General features: G+C 40.2%; 1 protein-coding gene across 4 annotated transcripts; it reads right to left on the reverse strand.

The window, feature by feature from the left end:
* Nucleotides 1-26,826, reverse strand: mapkap1 (MAPK associated protein 1). 4 transcript variants are annotated; one of them, XM_041970174.1, is made up of 13 exons: nucleotides 26,646-26,826; nucleotides 23,774-24,256; nucleotides 21,463-21,498; nucleotides 19,424-19,513; nucleotides 18,643-18,791; nucleotides 13,448-13,620; nucleotides 13,197-13,373; nucleotides 11,089-11,198; nucleotides 8,969-9,076; nucleotides 7,290-7,430; nucleotides 2,133-2,270; nucleotides 1,805-1,902; nucleotides 1-494 (listed from the first exon to the last, which is right to left on the reverse strand). In XM_041970174.1, exons 2-13 carry the CDS (start codon nucleotides 24,054-24,056, stop codon nucleotides 372-374), a joined length of 1,626 nt encoding a protein of 541 aa, XP_041826108.1. In that variant the 5' UTR covers nucleotides 24,057-24,256; nucleotides 26,646-26,826; the 3' UTR covers nucleotides 1-371. The 4 variants fall into 4 exon arrangements, with proteins under 4 accessions (XP_041826108.1, XP_041826105.1, XP_041826110.1 ...); XM_041970171.1 differs by having other exon boundaries at nucleotides 8,969-9,079; XM_041970176.1 differs by lacking the exon at nucleotides 21,463-21,498.

The following is a 26,826-nucleotide window of genomic DNA, read 5'->3' on the forward strand; positions in this document are numbered from 1 at the left end:
TTTAGTTTGCATCATCATTATTTCATTTCCTGAATATAAAATGTACAGTAGGACATAAAAAAATGCATCTCTGGTAAAGAAGCAGAGATTCATCAAGTAGCTCTGATTGGATGGTTGGTGTACATCCACCGCTAACTGAAGCTGTACATTTCCATCCTGGAGGATGGGCCTTAAACACAGAGGCAGTGAAGGAACAAAAACCTGACTGCAGCAACACAAACTGTCCACAGTCCTTTTCAGTTCCAGACAGTTCAGTTTCTCAACTAATCGTTCCCCTTTCAGAGGTCTTCAACCTGAAGCAGAGACATGCTCAGATCTTCCTAACATATGAACTTCTCCACAGCTGGGAGCCTGGTAAAGCTTCAGTCATGCTACTGGCCGCTCTTCTTCTCCTTCTGGAAGCTGAAGCTGGTCCGGCGGCTCAGTTTCCGTTGCTTCTGGGCGTAGTAATCAGCCCGGGAGGTGCTGGCCCGGGACTCCAGGATGTAGTTCACCTGGAAGCAAACAACAAAGCATGACATTTATTTAAAACCGTAATTCGCAAAGAAGTCTGGTCTCTGTGTAAAATATAAATAAGAACAGAATTCAGTGATTTATAATTCTCATCACCCCATATTTTATTCCCAGTAGAAAATAAACAACATCAGATAGTGAAACTGGAAAATATGAGCTGATAGTGAATCTGATGCAGCAACATGTCTGGAAAAAGTTGGAACAGGAGCAACAAAAGGCTGGAAAAGTACCTGTTACAAACCAGAAACACCTGGAGGAGCATTTGACAACTAATCAGATTAACTGGCAACATGACTGGGTATAAAAGGAGCATTTCAGAGAGGCAGAGTCTCTCAGATGGAAAAAAGGACAGAGCTTCACCAATCTGAGACAAACTGGATCTGAAACTGTGGAACAATTTCAGAAAAATGTTCAGACATGGAAGATCCACCATCCACAGTGTAGAATATCATCAGAAGATTCAGAGAATCAGGAGGAATCTCTGTGTGCATGGGACACAGGTCAAAACTGGATGAGAATGCTTCATCAGACCAGAATGGGACACCATCCCTCTCCTAAAACTCCAGCAACTGGTCTCCTCACTTCCCAGATGTTTCCAGACATGTTAGAAGAAGAGAGGATGCTACACCATGCCAAACATCACCCTGGAACTACTTTTTACACCATGCTGAACATCACCCTGGAACTACTTTTTACACCGTGCTGAACATCACCCTGGAACTACTTTTTACACCGTGCTGAACATCACCCTGGAACTACTTTTTACACCGTGCTGAACATCACCCTGGAACTACTTTTTACACCGTGCTGAACATCACCCTGGAACTACTTTTTACACCGTGCTGAACATCACCCTGGAACTACTTTTTACACCGTGCTGAACATCACCCTGGAACTACTTTTTACACTGTGCTGAACATCACCCTGGAACTACTTTTTACACCATGCTGAACATCACCCTGGAACTACTTTTTACACCATGCTGAACACCACCCTGAAACTACTTTATCCAGATGTGTTGCTGCATCAGTTTCACCATAAGCTCATATTTTCCATCACATGGTAAAATGTCACAGTTTCATCATCTGATATGTAGTTGATCTTCTACTGGGAATAAAATATGGCTCGATGGGATTTGGAAAACCTTGATTTTCTTTTTTATTAATATTTTACACAGAGACCAGAGTTTTTTGGAGTTTTGTTATAAATTTAAATTAAAAAACTAAATGTATTCCAGACAGAAAAAACCTGCATTGTTAAATCTTCTTTAGAAAACAAACAGGAAACTCACCTTTAACACAATTTCATTGACAGTAGCAGCATCAGACTCGAAGTAGAGTGGCTTGTAGTCGTGGTTGCTCAGATAAGTCAGCTTAAATATGGCATGACCTGGAAGAAGAGGGAAAACAATGTTCTAACAACGAACAGCCAGAAAGCAGCTACTTCAAAACACACCACCACCTGCAGCACAAAAGCACTCATTTATACACCATCCGTACTAAATCTCTGCATCCCATCATTAAGTCTGCCAGGTCTGTGATGAACTTTTTATTCCAGCCTTTCTCCTCCCTGATGTGAATGTCTGCAGACATGAGCTGAGGAGGACATGGACCACTCACTGGGGCTTCTCTCCTCCACCAGGTCACAGGCACAGAGGTGATCCGAGTCGATGGAGATGGGTTTCTGTCGGATCCAGAACTTGGTGCTGGCCTTCTGGTTGGTGACAGGATCAATTTCCACTTTTTCTCCTGAAATGCCTGCAGAGATGATGTCAGTTCATGATGAGCAAAACCGTAAACAAAGAGAGCAAAGAGAACATATTAATCACATTCACAGATCTTTTCTTTTGAAACTGTCTATAAGGATTAAACAACCTTCTTGAGAAATTACTTAGAATTTTTTTTTTAATTCATTGGTCATAATTAGTACAGTTTTAACCTCTTCTTGACTAGATCCCCCTGTACAGGAGGAAGCACGAGATCCTACGGTACAGAAGATGTTAGCAGACAGCATAAAGCAGCAATGCTAACACGTAGCATAGCAACATGAGGGGAGAAACTCAGCTAAAAGACTACCAAACATCGGCATCCAACCCAAACACAGGAATGTAGAAAACCATGAGAACAGCTCTGTCCACGTTTGAGCTTCTGCTAATTTCTCCACACAAACAAGGAGTCACATGAAAGCAGAAACTCTGCTGGTTACAAAGATGTCCGTCTCATCACTGTGGGACAGGAATTACTCATTCATAGGACTACTTCATAGCTCCTAGAACCATCCCTAGGACCACTTTACTCATTCCTAGATGGACTGGGCTGCTATCGTCTGGTTTTCCACTGAAAGTAATGTTGTTTTCTTTTAGAAGGAGATAACATTGACATTTTCTACTGTGTTCCAGGTGAATTTACTCTGACAGGGGAGCGCATCTTGATTCTGACCCTTCTGTAGTAATCTCACATGCCTCAGCTTTCTGTAGAGACCAGGTTCATACATACAGCTCTAGTAGTTGTGAAGATGTACTTAATTTATTCTGGGTCATTTCAGACAGTAAGCAGAAAAATAGGGCTTGTCAATACGAGGCTTAATATTAGCTACATTTACATGGATAAATATTTCATCTATGTCAGACATGGGCATTTTATGGCCCACAGGCCACACCAGGTCCTTTGTGCATCCCTGTCCAGCCCGCGTGACATCAATCATAAATTACAACATAGACTATAATAATATTTATGTTGTGTGTATATGTGTATGTGCAATACAACTGTGCTGCTTTTATTTTGATAAGTGTTACGCTACTTGACGTATGTGAGTGATGCGAGCTTTAAGCAAAGGTGAACAGCGACAAGTGATGCTAGCCAGGTTACCCTCAAGATGTCAGCTCACGCTAAGAAAAGAAATGTTGATAACGAATGTTGACATGGACAGCCAAGTACTTCTCCACAGAAATTAAAGGTAAAGCTGTGTGCTTGATTTGTGGTACACAAGAATACAATTTTAATCACCACTACACAACCAAACATGAGGATAAATACAAAAATCTGTCTGAGAAAGAGTGCAAAGGTGTCTGATGCATTGCTAGCAAAACTGCAAACCCAACAAGGACTTTTTACTAGGGCCTGACTGATTAATCAGCAGGCCGACTAAATCGGCCGATATTAGCCCTTTTCAAAATGGCCAATATCGGACGTTGTTTTGCCAATTAAAAGCAGATTTATTCTTACTTTGTCATAAAACAGTAAATGCTGTTAAGTGTTGGAGTCGTGCAGAATGATGTCCTGGCAGAGTTTGTCCACTAGATGGAGCTCTGACTCCATTCAATCCCACAGTCATTCCCCTGTCTTTTCAACAGGGGTAGCTAGTAGCTACGGCCAGGGAGCTTGCTGACAGGTAAGTTTATAATAATGTAGTAAAATTAATGACTCAGCATGTCTCCAGTTTTAGTTTAACTCTGTTTGCCGTGTGTAATGATTAGTGATGCGTGCTTCGTTGTGTCGGTCAGCTTTTTATTTATGCTGGATTGCTAAAGTGTTAATTAGCTTAAGGTGCTCCCCGTCTGTTAGCAATAACATCGCTGTTGTTATCCTATATAGCATTAGCCAAGTAGCCAGTATCTGCAGAAATAACGTAAGTGCATAAAATATCTGAGAGTACAGAACGAGCGTTCATCCCTCCGTGAGCTGCAGGTTGAGGCGTATTTTAGGAAGATATTTGTGAATGCAGAGGGGAGGAGGTTTATTCACTGCAGCACTGAAAACATATTATTAATATTAGTCTGTCTTCAGCCACCGTCATGATGTCATGTCTCCTTTAGTTTTACTTTGTCAGAAAATACTAACGTGACCGGCTGTGATAGCGACTCATTACACGTTCCAATTAGTGCCAGACCATTTTTTACCATTATATATAAAATACAACTCTATCAAAGACGACATCTTTTTGACATTTGAGAAAAGCATCTGTTTTTTATTTTGGTTCATATATGATATATGCCATGATAGATTTCATGACAAAGAAAATATTGGAATAAAAAATGTAATTTAACATTAAAGAGCATCAGAAAGCTGCGTAAATAATGTTTTGCCAACTTCACTCATGTTGGTTATATAAGGCACACACACCTTATATATATTTTTCTACCTGTACTTTAACCTAATTCTAATTTGCATCAGCAAGAAGTACAAAACATGATTCATCACTCATTTATAAAATTTATTTATAGATTGATTTTTTAGGGTTATATATTTTAATTTCCCAGTTATTTAATGCTTTGTTACATGTTTTTGGAATTTTTTCTGTTTTAAAGTTAAACATATACTAAAGGATTAAATATTGTAAAACGGTAAAATGTTCTGCCTGTAAAAAATATTTTTGTTGGTGTAAGCGTTAATGAACAAAAGGTTAATTTATTAATTTTATATATATATATATATATTTTTTTTTTTATTATTATTTATTTATTTAATTTTTTTTTACAAATAGGGCGATTAATCGGTAATCAGAAATTTTTTCTGCCAAATATTGGAATCGGCCTAAAAAAATCCATATCGGTCGAATCCTACTTTTTCCAAACTTCCCACCTCCAGAGATGCAGCTGTTAATACAAGTTATGTAATTTCTCACGGAATCACCAGAAAAAGGCATTTTCTGATGGAGAGTTTATTAAGGAATGCTTATTCGACTGTGTTGCACTGATATGCCTGGAGAAAAACGATGCGTTTGAGAATGACCTTCACACGTGCGTGTGCGCCACGTTACGGCTGCACCATCGTTTTGTTCCGACCTCCGTGGCGCGGCAATCTATGCCGGGAGCATGTCAGGTGTGGAGTGTCCACGAGTGCAATCCACCTAGCAGGATTAACAAGATCACGAAATCACAGGAGAAGTGGAGAATCTTGAAGGGTCAAAAATAGACTCGCCACGTAAATTTAGCGGAGCGCCGCAACACTGCCATTCTGATACGAGGTGTGGGAACCAAACCTTTGACTAAAACAGCCGGTTGAGGACATCACTGGAAACTTGGATCTTCAGCTGAAGTTTAGAGCTGCAGACTGACTGTTTTTCTCTGGCTTTGGATGAGAGCTGCGATGTGTGTGACACCACCCAGCTTCTCATCTTCTTACATGTAATAACTGCAGACTTTTGAAGTCATGGAGGAGCTGGCAGTCATTGAAAGGGACAACCACTGGTTATGGATTATTCAGAGGTAAATTTATGTATGGACAAGTTAGGACTGAAATGGGACAATCTGGCAGGTGTGACAACAGATGGTTGTCCAAATCTGACTGGGAAAAATGTTGGTCTTTTAAAGAGAATGCAGGATAAAGTGACAGAAATTAACCCTGTGCAGAAATTGATATCTTTGCATTGTATTATACATCAGGAGGTGTTGTGTAAGACAGTGTTAAAGAAGACCACGTTGTTGATGCTGTAACTAAAACAGTTAACTTCATCAGAGCGAGAGCAGGTGGCTCAGCCAGGACAAGGTACTGAAAAGTGTCTGGGACCTGAGAGAACAGGTTCAGGGTTTCTGTGTGAAGAAAGGACATCCTAGAGTTTTCAGATGAAGACTGGGTGGCAGACCTCGGATTCACTGTGGATGTGAGTGCACTAATGAACGAACTGAATGTCAAACTGCAGTGCAAAGGCCTTTTTTTGCATGAGATGTACAGAGCAGTGAAGCTGCAGCTTCTCTCAGGCCAAGTGAAGGACAAGCTTCTGACCCACTTGCAAACACTAAAGGAGGCCACACGATCAACCGATCACCTCCACAAGTACTCAGCCATGTTAGAAGCACTGCATGAAGTTTTCAAGGCGATTTCAAGATTTCAAAGCTCTTGAGAATGAAATGCACATTGTTTCTTCTCCCTTCAGCTGCAGTGTGGATAATGCTCTAAGTGATGTCCAGATTGAGCTGCAGTCTGACACACTTCTGGCAGAGCTTCAGGTCAGTCTCACTGCTGGACTTTTATTCCTCCCTCAAGGAAGAGAACTTTCCACACCTGAGGAGACATTCTAGTCCTCTTCGGATCTACTTATGTATGTGAACAGACATTCTCAGTGATGACATTCAACAGATCCAAACACAGATCCTCCATCACTAATGACCACCTCTCAGCTGTCCTTCGCATAGCCAGCTCAGACATTCAGCCAGATTTCAGTGCCTTCTTCAAGCCCAGAACAGACTGGATTACTCTCACTGAAAAGGTAAAATGAGGAGGAAAACATTACAAGTCGATGTATTGTTGCATTTCTATAAACTTGTTTGTTTTTCATTGTCTGTGGAGAATAAAAATTAAAGTTAAAAAGTTGGTGGAGAGAAGTTAAAATTAAATTGCACTGATTCAGTGATTGTTTTGTTTTCTTATTTGACCTATGCAACACAATTTCAAGTAGCCTAATAAAAATATTTACTGAATGGTTTTATTCTTCTGATTACCAGTATCAACTATTTATATCATTTAGTGAATTTTACAATGGAAGAAAGTTGAGCAGAACTGAGTTCAAGTTGTTGTTGGCGTGGCCCTCTGACACAATTCAGGTTTCTCATGCAGCCCCTTGTAAAAATTAATTGTCCACCCTTGTTCTGTGCGAGTAAGACCAATCTGATCGGAGATTCCAGCTGACGTTTACATGACTCATTTTTATTCCAACTGGACGGTGAATCGGAATAACAGTGCTCCATGTAAACGTAGCTAATGTTTGACCACATAAGGCAGAAACTTTTATCATTGTAAAATAAACCCAGCGTAGAGCAGATGAAGAGGAGGATGTACCCAGCTGGACGTCTGTGGTGAAGCGCAGCTTGTGGATCATGCTGATCTTGAAGGACTTATAGTGGTGGCTGCTCAACATGTCCTGGACTGTGGTGATGTCGATGGGGGGGTCTTCCTCTGAACTCTCCTCACCTCTGGAGCCTGGAAACGGGAAAACCTGCTGTTAAAGGTCCCATATTATACATTTTTTCAACAATTTCTTATGGGTGTCAGAGGTCCAACAACTTTGTTTTGAAAGTGTATCACCCCAAATTCAGCCTTGGTCCTTAATTTCAGCCATTCCAGATGTGGCTCTAATGAGCTCTACTGAGAACGGGCTGTTTCTGTGTCTGAAGCTTTAAATGTTCATGATTGGTGCTTGTCCACGCCCCTCTCTGGGAGAAGATCCAGCTTTTGCTGGCGCTCGCTCTGTGATTTTAAAGGGCAGACTCAGTTAGCCGGGCGGGGGTTTGTCGGGTCAACGTCAGTATTTACCGAGGGGAGCAGTTGTTTCCTTTGTGAGGTCACAAAGGGAAAGATCTCAGACTCACCCGTTTGAGCACACATTCGCTAAAAAGTGAGCAAGAGAGAGAAGACAGCATTTTTAGGGGGGCCTCATACACAGGCTATAAGGACACATATGACTGTTAGAAAACCTTTAGAAAGTTAATTTTGGATAATATGGGAGGAGGACTTAAAGGAGAACATCTCCAATAGGGCCTGTAAAAAGCACAAAGATGTCTGGGTAATATGAACTGATATGACTCCAGTTAAAGTCAGTATGTTCAGAAGGACCATACTAGATATTTACATTAAATATGAAAGAAACAGAGCACAACTTTCTTATGTCTGTGGCAATGTTCTGGAAGTGAAACAGTGGAGGGCAGATTAAAGATGTGAATTAATTTATGTTATTTATCATGAATTAATAATATAAATCTGTTTTTAATGAGGTGCATCTCCTGCAACACAAGCAGAAACACACAATGTTGTTTGTTTTCCTTCCTGGTCTGATGAGATGGTTCACACATGGTCTTTTATACAAAGTGATGATATCGAGGGATCTTTATTATTAATTAACTTTGTCATTTAATATCATGATTAATTGTTTAATTAATTGATTAATCATGATTAATTGTTTAATGAAGTAATGGTGACAGCCTTAGTCACGCCGCAGAGCCTCTTTTCTTCCAACAGCATCTGTCCCAGTCAGAAGGCCGATGGAGAGACACCCCACACTGCTTCACTCTGGATCTGAGCAAACCTGAGATTCTGTGGAACATCACACTCTGACCTGCCTGGTCAAACTAATGTTTTATTCTCATAAAAATGCCAAACATTGGTAGTCTACTGTATTTATTGTCCCACAGCTCCAAGCCCTGCTCATGGTAGCAGGTATCATGGCATCTGTGGGAGTTTTTATGTTTATCTTCACCTGCTTTTAGCCCTGAATTCGTTTGTGTGCTTGTAATGAATAGCTGCATGAAGAGAAGCTGTATACAAACATGCCTACACCAGACTCATTTATGTTTTTATACTTTGTAAAAAATAAATGAATAAATAAACATTTTATTAGCTTTATGCTAACATTTCTTTCCCGAAGTGGTGCAGAGAGCTACAGACTAGACGTCTAGTTACTCTCACCAGAACATGAGGATGAACAGAGAATCAGCAGCAGCCGTCCAGCTGGAGTTACTCACTGTTTTCTCTGACCAGGCAGAATTCCAGGGTGCTCTGGATTTCCAGGGTGGAATCCAGGTCCACGGCGACGTTTGGCTCCATCTGCTTCTCCAGACGATACATGGGTCCTGCTGGAAAACCTGGAGTCAGACGACTAGGTGGAGGTGAGGGCCAGCTCTGACTGTCGCTGGTCATCAGTCCATCATTAACAGGAAATCAGTGGTTCAATCTTTTCGCTTCTACTTTCACACAGTTCCTCATCACACATTACTAACTCCTGAACTGGACTGTTATCTTCTGGTTTTACTGAAAGGAGGAGATAACCCTTTACATGTCCTACTGAGTTCTAGGTAAATTTACTCTGACACAATGACTTGCCAGGACCTTCACTCATTATATTGCTCATATATTATGTACACCTGTGGTCTAAATCTAAAGATAAGTTCATCAGTACAACTGGTAGCTATAATAATGTTTCATAGAAAGAAAAATTCACAATGCAAATTTAAAATAAATAAAATGGAAGTTATTTTATTCATATGTTTTAAATTGAATCAGACGGTTCGTCGGATATCAGAATGTTTTTCTACCAAATATCAGAATCAGACTAAAAACATCATATCGGTCGGGCTCTAATCTTGTCACAGCAGTGAATCCACGAAAAACCACTTCATCAATGCATTTTATGAAGTTTCTAACAGTTTTCCAGCCTCTCATTTAGAGGATGCTGGAGGATGAAAGTGACCGTAGTGAGGAATCTTTATGATTAATTAATCATGGTGTTTAACACCCCAATTTATTGTGAAATTAAGTATTCGTGACATCTGTTGTTCAGACAGAGGCTTCTTCAGTTCTGCTGAAACAGGAAGGTTCAGGAGGTCAATCCTTCAGCAAACATCAGCCTCTGGAACAAGATGATTTTTAATTTAATTTAATTTAATTTAATTAAAAATATTTAGCCAATTCTACATAACACAAATGTTATGGAAGGTTTAAATCTAGTCATTTGTGACTGCCCCCCCCTTATTGTGAAATATGATCACAGCTTCAATGCAATTACAATCCTACTCATATGTCACACATCAACCCTGTCATTAGATCTGAGACTGGTCCTCTTGGTGTGATAAAATAATCAGCCTTCTTTTGTTATTTCAGCAGCATCCATGTGCATCGTGATTTTTAGAATAAGAGGTTAATCTGCTCCACATCCCTTCCTTCTGTGGGTCATTTATCCTTTAGAAACTGAAACAGAAATGTAATATTTTACTTGATATTCTTTATTTTCTTCAGCGCCGGTATCTATCCTTCAAACAGCAGTTTAACATTGTGTGTCTACATCAGGGCTACTCAATTCAGTCCTACGAGGGCCGCAATCCAGCAGGTTTTCCATGTATCCCTGCACCAACACACCTGAGTCAAATTAATGAGTCATTGTGTAGAACCTGATTGGCTGTTAGAGCCACCTAATTTGACTCAGGTCTGTTGGTGCAGGGATACATGGAAAACCTGCTGGATTGCGGCCCTCGTAGGACTGAATTGAGTAGCCCTGGTCTACATTATGGTATAATATGTTTGTGGCAGCACCGCCCTCTGCTGGCCCTAAAATAAAGGCTTTCATAATGCTCAGGTTTTTTTCAAAACCTTTAACACAGAGGGAGTCAGTTCGTGTCAGATTCCAATCAAAAGGTTCCCAAGAGACTTTTCTCTACGTCTTATCATGAAATCCAGAAGCACCTTCATCCCTACCAGCACTGCTGCTGGGTGAACTTCAGCCTCCCGTGTAGCAACAGGTTTCTACAAACAGGTCATCCTTCAGAGAAATTATTTGGTTATAAACCAACATCAAACTTTGGACTTCATGTGCAGCAGCAGAACTGTTGCCATGCCTCCCTACTAAACTCTAGGAGGTATCTTTGAAAGTCCAGCATGTAATCTGAAAAACCCCTGCGTGATGTCCAAGATCATCATCTTCTCAGCCTAAAACAAACAGAACTTTCCAACAGCTTAATTTCTCTGGGTGTCTGGAAAAAAAATGGATTCTGGTTTTCTGAGCTGAAAAATAAACTTTATTCTAAATATGAAAACTGGATCTTTGGACTGATATGAACCTGAACGCAGCAGGACTGGCTGGTGTTCTTACCTGAGCCTTTCTGGGAGCCTTTCCTCTTCTTCAGAGCTTTCTGGAGGATTTCCTTCATGGTTACTTTCAGACTGTCCACAGGGATTAGAGAGAAGCCATGAGCAGCATTTCTGGAAGGAAAAAAAATGGAAGAGAAAAAAAAATGGCCCAGTTTAGGCTGAATGTGTGAACATAAGGAGGAGCCTGGTGTTAATGGAACAAACCACCACCAAGCTGGGATCAACATGTTTCTAAATCATTAGTCTGGATTCAGTGGTACACGTGGGATCCGGATCACAACAAAGATTACAGCAATCAACCAGTCAGACTTTATTCATGAAGCACTTTTCATACAACTCAGAGTGCTTTACGGAAATAACAGGAAAAGAAAACCCGAAAAGTCAGACAGCAAACACATTATAAGTGAATAAAATATGATAAATTTAGTTAAATAAATAAAACGGAACAGATAAATTAAAGAGGCAATAAGCAGAAAGTCGTCATTTCTAGATTGAAGAAATAAAAAAATGTCTACATGAAGAACTACAGGTTTAATTTCATCTGGAGTGTAGCATCAATCTCACTTTCGAAGCTTAAAGCCAGCATGGTTTCAGCAAGGGGAGGGGCAGGGGGTCCATGGCTTTTTAGTTAATGCATCAAGGGGGTCCCCGAGGAGAAGAAGTTGAGAACCACTGGAGTAGAGTATTCGCCGTTTTATCCAGTCTTCAGATTAATGGAATCACTGTGGATGCCTGAGAGCTCATCACCGACCAACTGTGAGCTTTTACATCTTCTTGTGAAAACATTCCTGCTGTCTCTATCTGGAGGCTGTTAACATTTCGTTAAATTAGCAGCTAGCGCACCTGTAGCCACAGGTGTGTTTGTGCTTCATGGAGACTAGTAGGCTGTCAGATACACTGTTAATAAAATCCATTCTGAGAGTGAGGTGGTGAAACAGTTATGGTGGCGTATATTGCGACAGGCTTTCTGTGTTTGCATCGGGCCATGTGCAGAGAGCAGAGGAGAAATGATGTGCAGTCGTGCAAATAAGACAAACAAAATCACGCTGTTTAATAAATTAATGGAGTTTAAAGCTGTGCTAAAGGTCTACAGGCAGGCGGGGCGCTGCCCTGATAGAACTGTAGGGAGACACTGTTTTTAGCAGCATTCAGGAGCCAGATGTTGGAATTATTGCTCCTTTATTAAAGTGGTTGTATTTCATTAAGAAGTAGCACAATTCAGGGCCAGTGTTTGTTTTACGGCATTCTTGGTTGACTTCCTGTAAACATCTGCAGAGTTTTTATATTAAGTGAAGCATTATTTTCCGCTTTTCAGACCAGGTCAGTAGCTTTGGCATCCAGATCTGTTTGAAGATGTTATTGATCGGGATAATTTTCTTTACATAGTTTGTGTGGAGCTGATAAAGTTTCTAAACTCCGTTTACTCGGTTTAGATATGAAATAGACAATTTGTTTAACTCCGTAAATCCGTGTTGTAGATACTTGTTTCTTTTTAGAAGATTGGGTCAGGAATTGATAAGGAAATCGATAAAGAACCGAATCATTAGGCAGAATTGATAATGGCACTGATAATCAATAAAATCCAATCGATTCCGATCCCAACTCACAACACAATCAGCGCCCAACAGCAAACCTTGAAGCAACTTCGCTTTGCCCCTTTAAATAAAAGAATCAAAGCATAAAATACAACTAAGAATAGAATAAAATACTAATGATACTTTAAAAATCTAAATTAAGATGGAAATTAATGTCAATTCATATAAAAAAAACTTTTAAACATACAGAAGCCAAAACTTTCTTGACCATTCAAAATCTGTGTTAACACGAAAACATTCCTTCATTGAAAGTGTAAAGTTCTCTGATTAGCTTAAAAGGTTCCATATCAGTGGTGTTTTTAAGCTTTTTACATCATGTGCCACCTCATACTAACCTTTCTAAGTACCACCTTTATGACGGACATAAAATACAAAGCAGACTTACCTCTTTCCACCGGGAACAACACAGCCAGTTCATTTCAGATGTAAACATTACCCCTTTCACAGCGGCCGATGCCTATGCAATGAGATATCCTAATCATCAACATATTATTGATTATCGATTCATACTTACATTCTGACAAACAACGACTGTCTAGAAGTGAGTCCAGGTGAGGAGTACTTCTCCACCAACGCCAGAGTGCTGAAACCAAACTTGTGGATTGGCTCATTTGAGTCCAGCGGTGGGAAGTCGGTGTCCACCTCACCATCATCCTCAGCAATGTGGAGGCAGTAGGCGTTCACATTCTCACTGGAGACAGGTGAAACAAGATGCTCAGGAACGGACAGCGATCATAGGAGGTCCTGAGAGGTGCTGGTACTCACTTGAGTTTGGGTTCTCTTCCTTCACTGGTGTACTGCCAACAGATGAGACCAATGAGGTCGTGAACGCGGGCGTTGGCGATGGTCACCACCGTCATTGGATGAACTTTTTCCTGAGCCATCTGCATGGAGAGGTAGACGTCTATCTTTTTTGTAGCTGTTGTGCCGATGTGGCCCTAAAGATGAAGAGAGAACAGAAATGACTCCAGGAAACATTAACGGTCTGAAACCTGCTCATTAATAGGAATGGGGCCAATGCAATCCAGTATCGGTATCAGGTTCCGATACTATCCTAATTCATGGATCGGAAATTTCCGATCCATTAATTATGGAGTATTACGTTGGCGAGTATGCATCCCAGTGAGACACAACTCCATTCAGGAAATCCATTCTGCAGCTTGCAGCAGGTTAGCACTGAGCAGCACTCAGGTTAGTGAACGTTTCCACTCAACATGTCCGCAGAGTGGAAATATTTTTCAGTCGAAACCCCCCAAAGCAGACAGCAACATGCAATGTTTGCAAAGCCGTTGTTCTGAGAGGTGGAACCTCCGTCGCGACATACAACACTACGAATTTAATCAAACATTTGAAAAAGCTACACTTGAAAGAGCAAGAGGACCTTTTAGCTAGCAGGGAGAAAGGGGAAAAGAGCGGCCGGAATCACTTGTGGTGGTATTCAAAAAGCAAAGTAATTTTTCAGCAGACAGTGTAAATGTTAGGCACATTTTCTATCAATGCCCCATTCATACTGTTGGCTACGTTTTAAACCCAAAAAGTTTTAACTAGTGGATCTCTATGTGTGTGTGTGCATGTGGCTGTGTGTGTCTGTGGTTGTGGATCTGTGTATGTGTCTATGACTGTGTGCATGTGGCTGTGTGTGTCTGTGACTGTGTGCATGTGGCTGTGTGTGTTTGTGTAGGTCGGTGTGTCTGTGTGTGTCTGTGGTTGTGGATCTGTGCGTGTGTCTGTGACTGTGTGCATGTGTCTGTGTGTGTCTGTGACTGTGTGCATGTGGCTGTGTGTGTTTGTGTAGGTCGGTGCGTCTGTGTGGGTCTGTGCATGTGGCTGTGTGTGTCTGCATGTGTCTGTGACTGTGTGTGTGTGTCTGCATGTGTCTGTGACTGTGTGTGTGTGTCTGTGACTGTGGATCTGTGCGTGTGTCTGTGACTGTGTGCATGTGGCTGTGTGTGTCTGTGTGGGTCTGTGCGTGTGTCTGTGACTGTGTGCATGTGGCTGTGTGTGTCTGTGTGTGTCTGTGCGTGTGTCTGTGTGCATGTGACTGTCCGTGTGGTAAGATTTGCTGAACACCATGTAACTCCCTCTGTTCACCTTCACTACCAAACTAGGGCTGTAACTAGTGACTATACTGATGGTCGATTATTCACCGTAAGTTTGTTTAGATTTTTGACGTCCTCTGCTCCCGTTTTGTTCCCTGGTCCGCTGCCATATTTTTCCCCTGGCGGACTTTATTGCACATGTGCAACTCTCAGCAGAGATAAGAAAGAAGACGACGTCTCACTTTGAAGGTTTTTGTTTTGCTTTTCTTGCTGACAATAGTCGACGGTTAAATTCGTTGTCAATTATTTTTATTGTCGACAACGTCGACTAATTGTTGCAGCCCTATACCAAACCTCCTGTGTTTGAATTGTGCTGTTAGATGTACAGTTATTGATAGTGTTTACAGTATACTTAATTCACTTTTGCTTTTATTTAAAATATTTGACATTAGGTCACTTTAATTTGTTGCTGCACAAGCAAGAATTTACTGATCAAATGCACATTGGTTTTAACTTTTATTTTAAATATTAGATATTTGAAAACCTTGTTTTTTTATGCTACAAGAGGCCGTGTACCTAATTTGTGCCCTTTGCATTTTATTTGGAGAGGTGTAGTTTAGAAGTTTCCTTTTTCGATGTTGACATTTCAAAACTGTGTTGCTGCATAGCGATGATCTGTGGTGTTTATGTGACAGGTTTTTTCTACCTTGTATATTACACTAGTATGTAGTATCTAGTAACCCTGTCTTGAAATTTAATAAACATCACGTTACAGTTACATATTTGTTTTCAGGATGGGATTTTTCCTGTTTTCTGACCTCATGCTTCAAGTTACCTTTTGGGGCACTGATACATATATTTGCTTGTAAACAGGAGTTTATTAAAGCTTCATGTATAAAAAAAAAACAATAATGACAATAATAGAATTCTGGTATTAGAATAGTATCTGTATCGACAGATATCCAAATTCAAGTATTGGAATTGGATCGGAAGTAAAAAACATGTGGATCGGTGCATCCCTACTCGTTAATTCCAGAAACATCCAGTCTCAGAAAAACTAGTCCATGGATCTGTCCCAGAAATGTTCTGAAGTCTCCACCTGATCCAGAATGCTGCAGCGAGGGTTCTGATCAGCAGAGATCATATTTCTCCAGTTTAATCTTCTCTTCATCAGCTTCCGGTTAGAATTCTTCTCTTCATTGTGAATGTGAAAATGGACTCTGATTCAGATCAAAGAAGCGAACTCGGTCCACCTACAAATGCAAATCTCAGTCCTCTTCAAATGGACCAAACATGGAAGAACTCTGTAAAAGGTCTGACAGAAATCTGATCAACCCGCTAGAATCTGATTCAGCCCCATGTTTTCCTCTGATGGGAACACAAGCTGTCCTACATTCACGTTACTTAAAAGTTACGATTTGTTTGGGCAGCATGAATGCAAACCCAGTCCAGTCCGGCATCTTTGTCCCCATCATCCCCCACAGGACATGGTACGACTGGTCCATGTAGTTCCTGGAAATAAACAGCTTCAGGGACTGATGCTCCTCCAGCCACTGTTCCCACTCCTCAGTAAGAACAGCAGCTATTGGCTGTCCTAGAAGTCGCTAATTAGCATCATCAGCCTGTTACATATCAAGGTTATCACAGTTTTGGATTTTTTTTTTATTAGTTTTAGTTTTTATTTCGTTTTGACTTTTTATTTTCAAATTCAGTTAGTTTAAATTAGTTTCTAGAGCAAATTTTCTAGTTTTTTAAAAATGTTTAATTTTAGTTTAGTTTTTATTAGTTTTAGTTTTTTTTTTTTTTTTTTTTTAAATTAGGGTATGTAGCGACTATCTGGTCCTATCATTTTAGTTGCTCTGGGTGCAGGGGATCCTGGTCATAACGTGCTTCTATAAAACAATGTCCAGACAGAAAGGTAAGTTTGAGGTGTGTTCCCATTTATTGAATGAATGAATGAGGATCTGAAGTCCAGGATGGTGGTCTACAGCAACAAGGTGGATGGATGGCCCCGAGGTTTATGACAGGTATGGAGGTATAGTAGAGGCCGCGTGTAAAAGCACTGAGAAGTGGAAAAACGTTTAGGATCGGAGAAGTGATGGAAGTGGTCAAAACCAGGCGAGCTCCCGTCACCCGAGCACCCCATGATGTCACCTCCACGCCTATATGCACTTTCCTCAACACCTGTGCCAACCCAAACATAAACAAACACCACCACAATAAACCTGAAGCAAGCAATAAACAGAAATAATGGCTCCTACAGGGTATTTGTCAGGTGCAAAATTCAAAATAATCAGAATAAGCACTGTATAATAAAAACTTAAGATACAATTTTTAAAAACTGTATCAGGAGGAAACATGAACAGCCATAAACAAATCAAACACAACAGCCCACAAGATAACAGCCTTAAGTAAAAAAAAATGTGCAATGCTGCTTCTGAGATTGTGTGCTAGGTAAAAATCAACATAACCAACATACTAAAGACACACACCAACATAACATGAATCCATTTAAGAGACAATTCACAGTTCTTGGCAGCCAGGAGTCTAAAAGAGCTCAATCTGACTAATCATGAACAACCTGAACAACCCAACAAACTCTAGACCAGAGGTTTAATTCATTCATTGAAACTATTAATAATTAACTACATATAAAATTGCACTAAAGGTGCAGCAGCTTTAGTACAAATCACTGCAGCTGATTAACAGAACCTCACGTTATACTCGACATGATAAAGCTGTGATATTTTACACACTGAACGTGAACGTGTTTGGTAGAACACAGAACCAGCAGCTGGTTAAGATACTGATGGATCTCAGCTGGATGCTGATGTGCTTTTCTTTTCTTTTCAGAATTAAAAGTTTAGTCTCCCAGAAAGACCAAGAGAAAATCATCCATGAATCCATCTCCAGTAGGCTGGATTACTGTACTGGTCTTTAACAGCACTTCCTTAAAAAAGCATTAAACATCTGCAGCTCACCCAAAACGCTGCTGCTAGAGTTTTAACCAGGACTAAGAGATCTGAACACATCACACCCAGTTTTAAAATCTTTACACTGGCTTCTAGTTTATACTGGTTTCCAGTCAGTCACAGAATAGATTTTAAAACCCTTCTGATTGTTTACAATCCCAGAACGGTTGAGGCCCAGAATACATCTGTGACATGTTCAGAGAATATAAACCTAGCAGAGCTTTTAGATCCAAAGACTCTGGTCCACTAGTCCAGACCAGAGTCCAGACTAAACATGGAGAAGCAGCATTTAACTGTTATGCTGCAAACAAGTGGAACAAACTGCCAGTGGAAATTAAAATTTCACCAAATGTAGACATTTTTAAATCCAGGTTAAAAACATTTGTTTTCTCATGTCTATGAAATCTGCACGTTAACTTTTTAACTTATCTTGCTTTTAATCATTTTAATGTAATTTATGATTTTATTGGGATTTCTATGTTTTGATGACTTTTACTATTTCTTAATATCTGTAATGTTTTTGTTTTATGTAAACACTTTGAATTGTCCTGTACATGAAATGTGCTGTACAATAAACTGCCTTCTCTTCTATGCTAAACGTACATAACCTGCTGTCCAACATTGTAAAGAAAAACGAATTTAAGCCTCTCAAATTCAGCTTTTTAAGATTTTGTGTGCGACTGTGTGTGTAGGTCTGTTTGCGCGTGTGCCATCATCCTCATTTTTATTGACGTCATTGCATTTATTATTAAACAAAAATAAGGAATAAATAAAGTGGAATAAGAAGAGATAAGCGATGTGAACATGGGGAAGATGTAGTCCAGTTCCTGACAGAAGTCTGTCGCTACATAAGGTTTCATGAATCAGGGATTATTTCTAACACCAGAGAGATGAAACGAGTTCTGCATCGTTTCTTCTCTGCGGACTGATTCAGAGTGGAAGATCTCACCTTGCCATCAAACTTGGAGTATTCGTTGAAGGGGTTGTTGAGCTGCTGGGGACACTGTTCTAGCCGGAGCGAAAGGGTGGATTTTGTACCGCTGGTCCGAGGCCGGTCTTTATAGTCCCGCTTTTCAAACAGAGAGCCCAGATCCTCCACTGATCACAAAACACAGCAACATAGAGACAATACTTCAACTAAAAGAATCTGAGATTTTATTTTTAGGCCATTTCACCCATACATACATACATATATATATACTTATATATATATATACATATATATCTATATACATATCTATATATGTATATAGATAGATATGTGTGTGTATATAAAACCAACAGATTGGTTTGAATGTGGAATTTGAACTAATCATCCTGCCTTAATCCCTACTGTATCATCTGATTCATTGTCGATTGTTGTAGAAAATCTAAAAAGAAAATTTGTCTTCTGCCCCCTGATGAAGACCTTTTGCATTACAAAAATTCACATCGCGCCGTTATAAACGGTACATATATGGAAAATCCCTTCAGATTAAAAGAAATCAGAATTTACTGCCCATTATTTCTTGGTTGGGTGTTTAAAGGTTAAGTAGCTCAATGAATTCGTGGGATTGTTATAGTTAATGTGGGATCATATTAAAGAGATGTGTTCAGATTATGTATAAAATTCACAGAAAACACTAAAATAAGTAAAAAGTTTAAATTTTCCCACAAAATTAAAAATGTACAAATCATGTTCTTAAAACAAACACTGACACACAAAAGACACAATTGGGTTTGAACCATACCAGACTGGGAGGACGTCCGTTCCTTCCACTGGAAATTTTTACATTTGATTTGGTTCTGACGTTCTTTCCTCAGTCTTTCAAGTCTTTGTGCTGAAAAGAAAAAAAAAAACATTTAGAAATTTTGAAAATGACCAAAGTCACTGAAAACCTGCTGGAAAAAAACAACTTGTTGCATTATAAAATGAACTTTTCTGTATTAATGGAGACGAGTTATTGTATGACATAAAAATATGAACGCAGAGTGCTGGGTAAGGTCTGAAGCAGAGACGCAGTTTAACACCTCATCTGAAGAAATTCCTTCTGAATTATACCAGCCATGTAATAAACTGGGCTAAAGCAACTCACAATGAGCTCATATTTTCCATGAGATGGTAAAATGTCTCAGTCTCAACATCTGATTTGTTTATGCTCTACTGGGAATAAAAGACAACTTGATGAGATATGGAAATCACTGGATTCTGGTTTTATTTACACTTTACGGTGTCCCAGTGTTCTTCTAAGGCCAAAAAGTGAAGATATAGTGATGTAGTATAACTAGATAATGGCCAATAATCATATACTAATAACTTATGTATCACAGTTGCTGAGGAAGCCTCTGACTGAACATACAGGTGAAACTAAAATAAATTTGAATATTGTGCAAAACTTACATTATTTCAGTAATTCAACTTAAAAAGGAAAACTAATATAAACTCATTACATGCAAAATGAGATATTTAAAGCAAGTCTGCTGGCCAGTCCAGCCCAGTAACCCTTGGTCTTTGAACCAGGTTCTGGTTCTTGTGGCAGTGTGGACAGGTGTCAAGTCCTGCTGGAAAATAAAGTCTGCATCTCCAACAAGCTTTTCTGCTGAAGGAAGCATGAAGAGCTCTAAGACCTCCTGGTAGACTCTGCGTGGACTCTGTACTTAATAAAGCCCAGTGGACCAGCACCAGATGACATGGCTCCCACATCACCACCGACTCTGGAAACTTCACGCTGCACTTTAAGGGTCTTGGATTGTTGCCTCTCCAGTCTTCCTCCAGACTCTGGGACCAGGATTTCCACATGAGATGCAGAACTTGCTCATCAGAATAGAGCCCTTTGGACCACTGCTCAGCAGACCAGGTCATGGTTTCTTTTGTCCAGGTAAGACGCTGCTGATGTTGTGTTGTGTTCAGGAGCGGCTGGACTAGAGGACTACGACATGTGAAGTCCAGATCCAGGATCTGTCTGTGTGTGGTGGCTCTGGAAGCTCTAACTCAACCTCAGTCCACTGCTTGTGAAGCTCCCTCACATTTCTGAACGGCCTTTTGCTGACCCTCCTCTCCTGCTTCATCGCTGCTGGTTCCAGCTTTTCCTTCCACTCAGCTTCTTACTGATGAGCTTTGATGCAGCACTTTGAGAGCATCCAGCTTCTTCTGCAGTCACCTGCTGAGGCTTTTTCTCCTTGTGGAGGGAGTCAGTGATGGTTTTCTGGACCACTGTCAGGTCAGCAACCTTCCCCATGATGCTGGACTCTACTGAAACAGACTGAGACCATTTAAATGCTACTAAATGCTACATTATTCTAAGACTTAGATTTTAATTACTCAAATAAATTAAGTTTTGAGCAATATTTTTGTTTTACCTGTACATTATTGATTAATCTCTAAGCTGCGTAAACAGAGTACATTTAACAGCTTGTACAGCATTTTTCAGCTTTAAGCTCCTCAGCACCGAGCCTGGCCTGGATTTATATTATATCATTATAAAAATATAGTTTTAATTATAATAATGGTTTTGTTTACAGATACAGCTAAAATGCCACGTAGGTCTAATCTGCAGCTACTGCAAACACTTAATGTTTAACAGCTGCCTTAAATCAACGTTTTAAACTAGTTGCAATATGCCATTGTAAATCATAAATAGTTAAAAATTAATACATTTCATGGCTATAAGAGCACAATAAAATCTGAGGTCAATCTTTTCACAAAAGACAAACATATAAAACTCCAAGAACAGCTAATAAATAAAACGTGTATAGTACATGGTTAAGTTGTTGGTCCCACTCGGCTTACCAGCAGCCCTGGGTTTCTCACAGCTATCTCGGAGTCCTGATGAGAAAGCCACCACAGGTTAGTTTCCAACCTCAGGTCTGACATTCTCAGAGGGCTGCAGCTTTCTACCCACAACCCAGAACCTCAACCATCACTCCACCTTTCATCAAGGGAGCCAAAAGGAAACGTGCAGTCTACCTTTGGATTCCCTTACACCAAAAACCATGGTTACCGTTCCCATTAAATGAAGAAAGCGTTATCACATTATTTAATTTGATTTGAACTCCCTAAATGCAGCTTTTACTGCTAATCAGATCAGAGATGAAGCGAATAAAACTTTCCAGTCTATCCTAACCCAGTCAAACGTATTAGTGAGAACCACACTTCATGCAGCAAGATTAATTGATCCAATGAAAATCTAATCAAGGAGACCTCATGAGAATCTGGGCCGGTATTCCTAAAGATGCTGAGAATCCTCTCAGAGAGCTCCTAACTTAGCCTAACATTGCTAGCAAGGGGTTTTCGCTTAGGAGTGATTCCAGAACATTCTCAGAGAACTCTGAGCAAGGAATGGACAGAACGTCCTGTCTTAGTGAGGAGGTGTGGTTTTCTCAAAAGTTGTTGTGCTTTCAGCTTTGAACATTTCACCTCCATCGTGTATTAACGAGGGTAAAATGGCTCAGCTTCCATCAGCGTCTGTGATTGGTGACGGCCTGTAAGAAGCAGCGTTGGTTGGCGTTCAGCTCCACCACAAACCAGAGAACAGACAGAGGAGCAGGGTTTGCTCCTGGCTCAGTTGGTCAATGAGCATAAAAGTGTTTTGTGATGTAGATTTCACAAAAACCACAAATATGATTCCTGCACAGTCCAATCTGTAACATTTAATAAATTCACTGTCATCCAGTGTTTGGAGAACATCTCTCCTGCTTCTTCTGCCCTCTGCTTAGGGAACTCCTAGGCTGCTTAAAAGTCCTCGTCCCTGCTCCTAACAGACCTCACCTTAGGAGCTCTGTTAAGAGCAAAGATTCTTTAGGAATGGCTTTTATATTTACTAGCATCTACTTTTCACTTTTAGGGGAAATTCTAAGAAAACATAATTCTCAGAATTTTCTTAGAATTTGGCTGCTAGGAAGCAACTCTTTGCACTAAGAATCTTTAGGAATAATCTGGTCTTGAGTTTTTAACATAGCTGGTAAATACATTTTCAATCAGGAACCCATAAAACATCAGGCTATGTATTGCTAGTCATGCTTGTTTTAAAAAATATAAACCAGTGTGTAGCAGCTGTCAGATCATGAGGCTAAAATGATGTAAAATGAATGTATGAATAGATATAGCAGCATAAAGGCCGACCAGAAGAAGAAAGCAGAATTTATTACTAACAGAACTTTGTAGAAATAACACACAGATCAACAGTGACCAAACCTTTTCTCATCTCATTGTTCTCTCAAGTCTTGGCTTTCAGGAGAAAAAATATTGTTATTGAAACAAACACACAACAGAAACTATTTCCATGTTTCCACTTTTTCCTCATTTCCAGTTATTCCTGCTACTATTTACCTGCTATCCTCACTAAACCAACTCCAGCTCAGCTGCTTTGTGGCGCCACCGTGCATCAGAAACGTCTTCTTGGCTTTATTCCAGCCATAGAGGAGCATTATTTTTCTTCTTTTCACACACACATATGCTGTGTCAGAACCGTTCCTGAGACACTGATGATGATGGAAGTGACGGCGCTCGGAGATCTGCCAGCGTTTTATGGGTTAACAGAAAATCCACCACATGTTTAAACATGGAGCTGTTTCCATTTTGTTCTTAGTGCCGACTCGCACAAGAGGTGATGAATCAGTGGACTGTGTTTAAAAGGGTTGAGCTTCTACATGCATTTATACAGAAAAACAATCGCTTTGAGTTTTAAGGGTTAAAGCCTCGTGCCAAGATGAAAGAAGACAACCTGCTGGACGTCCACCATTCTCCTCCTCTGGTTCCATGTTTCCTTCTTCTTTGTTATAACTCAAGCTACCACAAACAGCAGCTGACACATCTACCACTGTTTATATCCACGTTAGGGTGCGTTTGGCTGAGGAAACGCAACAGAGATCAGAGTTAACCGAACCGTTCCGAGCCGGCCCGGACCCCGTGTTAGAAACAGTCCTTCCTGTATGAAACCTCATTTTCTGGGTGATTTGTGTCACTCCCCACACAGTAATTAATGAAATCCCCACACTGAACTACAGTTTAATCCCAAGCTTTCCACCACAGCTGCAACAATTTCCAGTGGCCCAGATTAGACACACAACCCCCTCCAAACTAGAGAAGAAGATGAGTTTACCTGTGTTGGAGCGCCGACGGATGCCAAAGTCCCAGCTGGAGGTGATGTCCATGGACTGGGACAGCTCACAGGCGTGATTGTCCATCATGCTGCTATCTCCCTCACCAAGAGAGACTGGTCCAGTCGAGCCACAGCTGCTGCCAGGCACCAGAGTAAGTTGGCACTTCTCCATGTCCACATCCTGGTCGATCAGCACCATCTCACACATTCCTGTATCATCACTGGTCACGTGAGACTGGCGGATGTGTGCAAGGATAATGGCTGGATTGTCCAAGAAAGCCATTTCCCTCCGCTTCAGAGCGTGCAGATTAGAGTTGAGGCTGTTTCTGCTGTCTTACCCTGCTGCCTGCAGATCAGACCTGTAGTCTTCAGTTTCTGTTTGACAGTGTTAAAGCAGCTGCTGATGACAAGCAGAGAGGCATCATCTCTTCCGGCTCCCTCTCCACTTTTCCCTCAACTCCGGTGTATCAGCGAGGCCGGTACCTGCTCAGAGAGAGGGGGCTGGTGATGCAGAAATCAGGCTGGGAAGGAAATCAAGACTAAGAAGAGACTTGCAAATGGGATGCAAACTCTTAACCACCAAAGGTCTTTTGGGGGTTTATGCTAGAAAATGACCCAGAGAGAATTTAACATTTCTCTGTCATTTCAAACTTTGTGTAAAAACAATTTGGTATCAAAATAAAGCTAAAACTGTTGAGATTTCATCAGAGGCGGACGCAACACCTCTGACACTGAGTTAAAGTAATTGAGGATGAAACACAGGAAAAAGAAATATTTTCTCTTTGGCTCCTTTTGAAAATGTGCTGCAACAGACAAAAATCTCCAGAACAGCATGAATCGACATGTAAGTGTTATCTGTGCAAAGATTTATTGAGCTGAAGTGAAACAGAGCAAAGTTGCAGAGGTTTTAGTAACGAGCAAGCTAGACGTTCAGTTCACCACAGTTCAGCATTGAGTGAAGATTATTTTTATTTACTTTTTTCCCCTTTCACATTATCTCTTTTTCATATTCAGTAATTTAATGTTTTCTTTGTGCTTTATTTTTTCTCTCCTCCCTTATGCCAACCTGCTTGTTGTTATTTCCTTGTCTGTGTTGCTGCGTTCTGGCTCATTAGAGGGATTTAACACAGGTGTGTTAGCCACAGCAACACGATCCCACAGAAGACCTCGCTGGCTGCATCACATTGGTCTTTTTAATTTTCCCCATGGAAAAATAAAGGCTTTTACATCTGAACCAACTCTGGAGCCTTTGATAATTTTTGTAGGCCTCTTAAGAAAAAGTTCGTTTTTCACTTTAACCCTCAGATGCATAAGCGGCATCAAAAATGACCCCAGTCATTTTGTTTAGAGTCTCCTAGGAACCTTTGATTCTTATGACGTCTGACTGTCAGTATACATTTTCTGTCCCATATACACATGATGTGAACAGTCTCACCACCCAGGAGGTCATTTCTGCACAGCAACATACATGTAATTATTTTCATCCATGAACACATTTTCCACATCCATGACTTTTCAGTGATAGTTTAACCCATAACAGCCCGATGTGACACATGTGTTACATACGGTTTGAGACATTTTGCTTCAATTTATGGTATAAATTTTGCTCAAAATACCCAGAAGCAGAAAACCACATTATATTTTTAATATTTCACATGGTAATAAACGGTAGATATCCACCCCAAAAAATGTTAATTTTTTTGTTACATTTTGTTAATGTAGGGGCAAATAAAGACCTCATATTAAAAATATTGCACTTTTCTTACCATTTTTTTCATGGGTTGGGCCTTAATGGGTAAATGCTAGTATTGTTGTCATCAAATTAGTAGTAGTTAGCTAAGTACAAAGTAATGTCAGTACTTTAATGTCTGCTAGTTTAGTAAGGTAGCTAGCATTACTGCATTTGTTGTGTAGAGAGCGAGGCTCTTACTATATTTATGACTTCCTTGTAATAACAGCTAACCCGTTTGCAAATAATGGTAAAGAAACTCTGTGCAGGTATTTTATAGATTATATAAACATATTTTATTTAACATGGTAGGAGCATGAGCTTACATTATGTCACCGATCAGGGACACTGGGGTTTTTCTGGCACGTTTTCATGAAGAGTAATGACTACTCATGAGTCTGTAGCTAGGCGGGACTGGACCGTTACACTGAACAGTAAACACATGTTTAACTGAGCATATTTACACTGTGAACACAGAGCAGCTGACAGCTTAACAATGGCAAAACAATCACAACCCATAATGTTTGTAAACGAAATGAAGGTTACCTTAACATGTCCAATGCATTAACTTCTGAGTTGCCAATCAAACCGAAGATTACTCTTCCAATCATGTCTAGTGGTTCCAGTAAGAGTTTGTCTTAATGTCGGAAAACAGCTGTTGGAACCAGATCATACTCCAGGTAATGACAAACTTCAGTTTGGTTGCAACTTGTCAAGTTTGCGTTATCACCCAAAACAAACTCTGTCATGAGCACAGTTTAATTCCAAGTTTGTTTAAAATAAAAGAATGGGTATGTTTTGTGTTAACAATCACAAATACTTTCATAAAGCAACCTAAATTGCTGTTGCTTGTTTGAAATTAGCCGATGTAGCTGTTAGCTTGCTAATTGGCTAACGGAAAGCGCTTTATAATCAGCTAATTCTTTCTGATAAAATATACAACCAGATGCACGGCTGACATTTAAGGTTTTGACAAAGAAACCTCAAACAAGTAGTTAAAGTCGTACTCGTTTGTATCTTGTTACCTCACGAGCTAATCTGAGCTAACCCTATTACTGAGGCTTTCTTTGGTTAGCTAGCTGTGGTTAGCCGTTATCATAACCTCTTAGTAGCTACAACCTCTGAGTAGCTACAAGGTCTCACCTTTAAAAGTTCCATCCGATGAGTCACAAAAATCCAGAATGTTCCATTTTAGCCACCAACACTCCCAACAGAGTCCACTACTGGTTAAATGGTAAAAATTATTTTACATAGTAAAATTATGACATGACTGGAAGTCAGGTCAGATTGCTGTGCTTGCTACCAGTAGTGATTCCATTTTTAC

The sequence above is a fragment of the Melanotaenia boesemani genome, chromosome 19 (assembly GCF_017639745.1).
Source record: "Melanotaenia boesemani isolate fMelBoe1 chromosome 19, fMelBoe1.pri, whole genome shotgun sequence".
In the NCBI taxonomy this organism is placed as follows: domain Eukaryota; kingdom Metazoa; phylum Chordata; class Actinopteri; order Atheriniformes; family Melanotaeniidae; genus Melanotaenia; species Melanotaenia boesemani.